General features: G+C 68.7%; 1 protein-coding gene across 1 annotated transcript; it reads right to left on the bottom strand.

The window, feature by feature from the left end:
• Positions 1-2,156: 2,156 nt before the first annotated feature.
• Positions 2,157-6,647, bottom strand: P3H4 (prolyl 3-hydroxylase family member 4 (inactive)). Its single transcript, XM_064473402.1, has 8 exons — positions 6,075-6,647; positions 4,464-4,613; positions 4,015-4,186; positions 3,800-3,928; positions 3,547-3,692; positions 3,379-3,462; positions 3,024-3,165; positions 2,157-2,941 (listed from the first exon to the last, which is right to left on the bottom strand). Exons 1-8 carry the CDS (start codon positions 6,543-6,545, stop codon positions 2,928-2,930), a joined length of 1,308 nt encoding a protein of 435 aa, XP_064329472.1. The 5' UTR covers positions 6,546-6,647; the 3' UTR covers positions 2,157-2,927.
• Positions 6,648-8,052: the final 1,405 nt, after the last annotated feature.

Raw genomic sequence — 8,052 nt, 5'->3', positions numbered from 1 at the left:
CACCATCCGGGTGGGGAAACTGAGGCAGGATCCCAGCAGCGGCAGCGAGAGGCACTGGGGAAGGGCTCCGGCGGCTGACGGCACCCTGTGTCACCCCGATCCCCGCCAGACTGGTCCAGCGGGTGCTGCCGCCACATCCCAGCTCACCCACTCCCCTCCGGCCCTGGGTGAAGCCTCGTCACCCAGCGCCTGTTGCACCGATGTGCGCTCAGCACCAGGGCATGTCCCAGCCCGTGGTGGGGATCCCCGGGCCTTCCGCTCCCTAGATTTGGGGATGGGGGCAGGGGTACACATCCCCCACACCCACCGCCGTCAGCCCCTGCACAGTCCTCTGCTGTATCTGGCTGCAGGCGCTGACTCCGTGGGGAAATCACAGCTCCAGAGGGAGGTGAGAGACAGAGCTTCAAACACCGCTGCAAGAAATCAGGATTCCATTGCTGTGCGCAGAGCGGGGGATCCAAAGCACGGCGAGAGCCCTCCCAGCACGAGGAGAGAAGGGCACACGGCACAGCACGGCCTGGCATGGCACGGTGCAGCACGGCAAGGCACAGCACAGCTGAGATGGCAGCCAAAAAGTCACTTATGTTCCTTCTTGGTCAAGGTCAGGGGAGTCAGGGAAGTGCAGGGCTGCCTTCATGGTGTTAACCCTCGGAGTCCTGCAGGCTTACCCCCTCCGCATCCCACCTCTGCGCCCCTGGCACCTCCCCTGGCCCAGCTCTGCTGGCCCTGCATGCCATGGGGGACGGCGGCCACTGCTGGGGTCACACCACCGCTTGCAGAGCTGCTACCCCTGCTCAGCGCTGCGAGGAGTGCAAGACCCAGCTGGCACCTCTGCACCCAGCAGCTGCAGTGGGAGCAGCGAGGGTACCCTGGGGACCGGGGGCCTGGGGCTGCGAGGGGCTTCGCCCGGCGCTGCCAGAGGAGCGGGAGCGAGGAGCCGCGTGCCCCAATGTGAGTTTGGGGCTGGCTAGGGGACGCCTTGCCCAGGTGTGCGTCAGAGCAGGGCGGAGGCCCTGTGTGCCCTGTGCCACCCTTGCCCGGCTTGTTGGGAAGATAAACAAGCTTTTGCCCTCTGGGCTCCGACGCCCGTGTGCTGGGCTGAGTGGTTCCCCCTGATCCGGGCTGAGCGCCGCCGGCCGCACCCGGCCGGGCTGGTGCTCCCCTCCCGAGGGTGGCAGTGACCCATCGGTGATGAACCCCACTCCTCCCGAGGGACAGGACAGCCCTGCCCTGCGCAGGGGAACAACGGGCAACTCCTGCAGCAGCGCTGCCTCCCTTGAGCTCTGCTCCGAGCCCTGCCTGCGGGTCTGGGGGCTCAGCTCAGTCCCCCACCCCGGTGCCCAGCCCCACGCAGGGAGGGAAGAGCTGGGAAAGCCCTGGTAAATGGGAGTTCCAGAGCAGAGCAGGGTGGGGTGCTGGCAGCCTCCCCACCGCCCCCTTCCTTCCCTTCCCTTCCCTCACCCGGGGCGAACGCGGTGATTCAGCTTCTTGGTTTCAGTCCTCGCAGCCAACTTCCACGGAAGCAGGAACGCGGCCGCACGCTGCCTGACGCCCCATGCCCAGGGCAGGTGTGGGCTTGTCAGCAGCAACGGCCGCCTCCAAAATGGCCTCCAAAACGGCCTGATGCTGGCAGGCGAGGGGTCGTCCCACCCTGCTACCCGGGACCAGTGTTGGGGACGCAGGTTGCACCCTCCGGACCAGCAGCAGGACCATGCACCCCACAATGACCGGTGTCAGGGTGACACACTCCCCCCAGAACAACCAGCAGGTGATGCACGTCACACCCCAAACACCCATATTGGGGTGAGGCACGCTGCCTCCCAGCTCCCCCTGCAGCCCCCCTGCCACCTGGCAGCCCCCCCCCCCCCCAACAGGCTCTCACACATCCCCATGAGGGTCCCAGTGTTGTCGTGGCCCCCTCAGGGACCACCTGCAGCCCCACAAGAGCCTGGCTGCTCTCATGGCCCCCAAGGTTCCCCAGAGCCACAGGCTGCCCCCAGCCACCGTGGGGAGTCTCCCCCACTTTACGGGGGCATCCAGCCCCCCAAGCCATCCCTCCCCCTCTTCCCACGGCAGAGCCTCTGCCCCCCCAAGCACCCAGCTCCCACAGCAGCAGCACACCCCAGCCCCAGGGAGCCCCGAGGCAGAGGCAGCCATGAAAAGATGGGTCTGGATTTTATTAAAAGTTCAGCACCAGTAAATATGAAAAAAAAAAGAAAAGCGACTGTGCAAGTTGGGAAGTATTAAATTAATGGAGCTCAAGGCTACAGAGGGCTGGTGTGGCAAAAATTCAAGGCACACGCAGGGCATGGGTGACGCAGCCTTGCCAGGCTGCAGCCACACGGCGGCACGGGGATGCTGGCACACCAGGAGCCCCCTTGTAGCACCAGGCCACGGGCTCCGAAGGGACCCCAAGCTCTGGGGGTGGGCTGGGAGGCTGGAGGCACCAGGGTAGGAGCCCAGGGGAGCTCCAAGGAGGGGCAGGACTGGCTCTGGCATGCCTGGCTCCAGCAGCACCATGCATCGCTCCCAGAGCAGGGGCAGCCCCCTGAACCCCTTGAGACAACATGGGGGTCAGTCCTGGCGCACCGTCTGCAGCTCCTGGGAAGGAGCCGAGGGACACAGTAAACCCCAGTGCTGCAGGGCACTGCCGCTGGCCAGGGCTCCTGGGGACATCGGGGACAGGGGTGGCCCAGGGCGAGCTCCCGGGCAGGCAGGGAGGTTCGGCGGTGCCGGTGCTCCACCGACAGGAATCAGGCTGCACTCAGGGCAGCAGATGTCCAGACGGCAAAAGCAGCCCTGCCCCAGGGCACCGGGCAGGATCAGCCCTTCCCCGGGAGCCCAAGTTCCTGCGTGGTGTCCCCAGGGCGGTGTAGCAGGGCCACCTCCGTCCAGCTCTGCCGGGGCCAGGTCCCCCTTCACCTGGCTCATCGCAGGGTCTCTGCAAACAAAGAGGGCTCGATGGCACCAGGAGCAGCTGCCCCCTGCCCCGCAGCACAGCCCCCAGCCCCGGTGTCAGGAACCTTGGTCGGCTTTGTCCCCCTTGGTCTTGGGCTCCTGCCACCACTCTGCGAAGAAGCCCTCCTCGTAGTCGCCTTCGCCCTCGAACTCGCCGTCAGAGGGCAGGTCCTTCGCCTCAGGCCCCTCGCCACTGTCCACCTCCATCTGCAGCACGGGACGGCAGGAGGAGGCAGCGGGGCTCGGCGGCCCTGTCTGCAGCTCATCCCCGGGCTACAGCCCCTTCTCCAGGGCTGGTTTGGGCGTCGGACCCCCTGCCCGAGGAAGGGCCCTGCCCCGGGGTATCCACGGCACCTACCTGTGCCACCCCAGCAGCCCCAAAAGCACCCGGCTGCACCCCACACCAGGGCCATCATTTACCTCATCGTCAGCCTGCAGGTACTGCCTGGCGAAGTCCAGCATCTTCTTCTGGGCGGCTGTCCGGTTGTGGTAACGCACGGCCTCCTGGGCACGGGGAGGGAGCGGGGGCTGCGTCAGCCCCTCCGCTGCCGGCAGAGCCATGGGACGGAGGGGCTGGGGGGTCCTCACCGGCCGGGGCTCAAAGTCCTCGTCCTGCAGGCGCCAGCGCTCACGGTGGAAGCGGTAGTAGACCAGGTTCTGCTGCATCACGGCATCGCCCGGGTCAAAGAGCATGTAGCTGGAGACGCTGCGCACCGCATCCCGCACGTCGTTCACTGCAGGGGCAAGCGCCAGGTGATGTGGGGGGTGACACCTCACCCAGGGGCCCGCAGCACCCCAGGGTGCCCCAGGGGCACAGACCCCAACTCCCGCCGGTACTCACGCTTGTAGTAGGCGAACTGCAGGTAGTGGTACATGGTGGCCACGAACTTCTCCACAAAGTAGCCGCCCACGTTGGGGGTGAGCTCGGTCTCGCAGTCCACCTTGCACTGCAGCACGCTGACAAAGTGGTCTGGGGGGAGGCATCAGGCACTGTGCCCCCTCGGCCCCCAGACCCCCGCTACAAGCCTGCCAGCCCCCAGCCCCCTGCCCGGTCACCTGCGATGGCGGGATAGAAGTCCTTGAAGTCCTGCAGCTCGTAGGCACCCTCGCAGCCGGCCAGACAGTCCTCGTATGCCTTGTAGTACTCGGCCAGCGCCTGCTCCATGTCGGCCGCGCTGCTCCGGAAATCCCCGTTGTTGTACAGCTTCACCGACCGCACGAATATCGGCTGCCGGGGACCAAGTGGGCACTGCTCACCTCCCTGCCGGGCACCGCAGCCCGGCTCTGCCCTCCAGCAGCACCGGCCTGCCCTGCTCTGCCCGAGGCAGCTCCATCCCCCGCACAGGCCCTACAGAGATGCTCTTTTGGGGGCAGGAGGTGAGCAACCGGGGCTCAGCGAGGGAGATCCTCTTCTCTTGGGGTTTGGCAGGACCAGGCTTTGGCAGCCAGGCAGGCACCGAGCCCCGGGGAGCCCATCTCCCGCCCCAGCCCCGTTCCCTCCGCACCTCGTAGGGCTGAGCCTCCAGGTCAACCAGGTAGTCATCCACGTCCAGCATTGTCCTGTAATAGTTCAGGTACTTCAAGGTCATCTCGTGCTTGGGGTTCTTCTGCAGGAAGGTGTGGGCAGCAGACACCGCTTTCTCGATCTTATTTGACTGGGGAGGGAGGAAGAGCCGGTGCGGCAGACTGCCATGGGGGCAGCTGGGGCTGACGCTGCAGCTGTAGGGGCCTTGGCACCCAGACGGACCCCGGGGCCACAGGGCAGAAGGCTGGTCCTCAGGAGGGGGCACCCATGGTGCCAGCCCCAAACCCAATCATCCGCTGACAGCGATGGACGGACAGGATCCAGGAACATGGACAATGCAGGTAAATCCAGCCGATGCATGGCAGCCGCCTGTGCCCAGCCACACCAACCTCCCCCTCCAGGCCCATGGTGGGAGAGGGGATGGCGCAGCCCCTTGTGGACCCCCACATCCAGCCCGGAGTCATCCACGTGGCATGGGCTTGATTCACGCATCTGCTTTCCTCGGGTGCTGCCGCTGGCCCAGGCGAGCCACCCCCGCTGCTTTATGAGCTCTCAGGTTGCAGCTTCGGGGGAGTGAGATTGGGGGGGGATGGACAAACGGCCCATGAAATGGGTTTTGGCCAGAGCAAGCAAGAGGAAAAGGCATTAAGGATCCAGGCCAGGCTGTCCCTCGGCGCTGCCAGGTGAGCGGGGCAGCAGCGCTAAGCACTAAAGCAGCATCCGCACCGGCAGCCGGCCAGCGGCGCCGCTCGGGACCCCAACCAGCACCGGTGGCTGGGGAGGGGAGCGTCCCCTGCCAGAGCCGCTCGGGCCAAAGGAGGGTCAACCCGGGGCGATCCCATACCAAACCTCCCTCCACGTCTGCACCGTGAGCCCGAGCAAGCGCTTCTCCCTGATGGAGCATCCAGACACATGTCCCACAGCAATCATGGTGGCACCGGGCCAGCTCGGGCCCCTCGGCCAGGGCAGCCCCTGCAACCCCCTCCCCAGGCAACACTCTGCCCAGCCAGGGGGACCTTGGGGGACCAGGGCAACACACGGCAGAGTGGGGGGACACAACCACAGGGACCCCCAGTCCCAGGTGCACCCCTCACGTCCTGCCTGATGCATCCCAGATGATGCCGACGTGCCACGGCGCAGGGGCAGGATGGAGGCAGCGGGGCGGGGGGGTGCCAGATGGGGAGTGCGGGAAGGGGGGTGCAGGACGGCAATGCACATGAGAGCTGGGTGCAGGATGGAGGGGAGCAGGGTTCAGGGGGTGCGGATCAGGGGGTGCAGGCTGCTGGTGTGGGATGGGAGCACAGGATGGCATGCAGGACGGGGGGGACACAGGATGGGGGTGTCAAAGAGGAGGCATAGGATGAGGGGCATGGGATGGGGATGTAGGATTAGGCACAGGATGGGCCCAAGTGGGGGGCAGAGCGCACCAGCACAGGATGGAGGGTGGAAGAGGAGATGCAGACCAGAGCAGTGCAGGACAGAGGTGCAGGACGCCCGCCGCCCCCCAGGCCAGCAAAGCCCCTCACTCCCCACCCCGCCCCCCGAGCCACGTTGCGCGGCATTTGCGCGCCCTCGGGGCGCGGCGCCTCACCTTGAAGAGCGCGTAGTGCAGGTACTGGTAGGGCAGGCGGCGCTGGAAGTCGCGCAGCGTTTGCGCGGGCGGGTAGCGCAGCTGGAAGACGGGCAGGTCGCGCTTGCAGGCGCGCAGGCAGCCGGCGCGGCGCAGCAGCCGCCCGAAGAGCTGCATCTCCCGCTCCCACTCCCACGCCGCGGGGTCCTCCTCCTCGGGGGGCTCCTCGGCGGGGCCCCCCTCGGCGGGCGCGGCGCAGCGGCGGTGGCAGTGCGCCTCGCTGTCGCGCAGCAGGCGGTGGAGGCGCAGGCTGGCCTCCAGCGCCCGGGCGCTCTCCGCCCACTGCGCCCCCGCGTACTGCGCCAGCGCCCGCGCGTAAGCGCGCTGCAGCGGCTCCAGCGCGGCCGCGGGGAACCCCCGCACGCTGTACTCCTCGTACTGCGCCGCGCACAGCCCCGCCGCCAGCAGCAGCGCCAGCGCCGCGCCGCCCATGCCCGCCGCCTCCGCGCACTGCCCGCGCAGCGCCGCGCACCGCGCCGCGCAGGGGGCGGGCGGCGGGGAAGGGGCGGTGCGCGGCGGGCGCGCAGGGTCTTAGTGCGGCTCTGCGCGGCTGGCGCAGCGCCCGCGGGGTGCGCTCAGGGGGTGCTCGGGACTGCGCTCCCGGTGGGGGGGGGGCACGCAGCGCTGCGCCCTCCCCGCGGCGGGCTCGGGGCCCCCCCACGCTGCGGGGAGTCACGCCCCGCCCCGCGCTCTCGGGGTGCGCCCCACGCTGCGGGCGCCGGCGGGTGCGCTGGGAGCTGCGCGGCCCCCGGGAGGTGCTCGGCGCCGCGCACTGCCGAGCGGGGGGGTGCTGCGGGGTGCTGCGGGGTGCTGCAGCCCCCCGGGGCGCCCCACGCCGCACCCCCCAGGCCGGCTCTGCCCGGAGCTGCTCTCGCCGCTGGCTGGTGCCGAGCCAGAGGCTGCGCGCCCTGCGCCGTGCCAGACCCCGGCCTGCGGCGCGCCGGGCCTCGGCACGGCCCCGCTGGCCCCAGCCCAAGGCCAGTGCTTTGCTGCTGGACGGTGGCGCTGAGGGGTGTCACAGCGCGGGGCAGGAGCCGGGGCACCGCTGAGGTTCCTCCCTGCGGGGCAGAGGCCTTCAGCAGAGCCCAGCAGCTCCAGCTCCCCGCAGAGGAGCGGCCGGGGTGGGCGCAGGCCGGGGCGCCGTCACCCCAACGCGCTCGCTTGCCCCGGAGTCGGGCTCTGACCCCACCGTGCCGTGGGGAGAGACCCGAGGCCCTCCGAGCTGCTCCACTGGGCGCCGACGTGGCTGGGCCCCAGTGCGGGGTGCTGGGGGGCTGCGGGGCACCCCGGGGCCCGGCTCCAGGAGGCTCAGAGTGCCTTGCTTGGGGTCTTGCTCTCACCAGTAGTGCTGTGCCCCGGAGCAGCCGGGTTTCACTTTGGGTTTATGGACTGTCATATTTCCCACCCGGGGCTTGCCGAGGGCTCCTGCCACGGTGCCCACCTCTGGCTGACGGGTTTGGGGGAGCAGGGACGTGCGGGCAACACGTACGGGTGCTCCTATTTGCCTATTAGAGGGGTAGCTTCCGTTTTAAATCACCGCTATTCAATAAAAGATCTGTCAGCGGCAGACTGAAGAGCAGTAGATGGTATTAAAACACTTAATTCCTTGCATTTACCCCCCCGGAACCGCCCGGGCCTGAGCGGCCGCCGGAGGAGCACTAGGACCCGGGGCCGCCAGGGGACCTCCAGCATCACCAGTTTGCTTCCCAGCAGCTGCCTCCAGCTTTTCCCTCTGCAGAAGCAACGGCCCAGGAAAGGGGGGGGGGAGAAAAAGAGTGTGCGGGGATAAATAAACTCTCCAGCCGTGGGGCGCGGCGGCGGCGCCTCCCCCCCCCCCGCCCGCCCCGCTGCCGCCGGCCCGGGGGTCCCCCGGCGAGGCGGTGGGCGCGGGGCTGCCGGGGGGGCGGCGGGCCGGGGCCGGGGCCGGGGCTCCACGTCT

Source organism: Phalacrocorax carbo, chromosome 25 (assembly GCF_963921805.1).
Source record: "Phalacrocorax carbo chromosome 25, bPhaCar2.1, whole genome shotgun sequence".
NCBI lineage: Eukaryota > Metazoa > Chordata > Aves > Suliformes > Phalacrocoracidae > Phalacrocorax > Phalacrocorax carbo.
The sequence above is the reverse complement of the archived record's forward strand: the minus strand, read 5'-3'. Positions and strand labels throughout refer to the sequence as shown.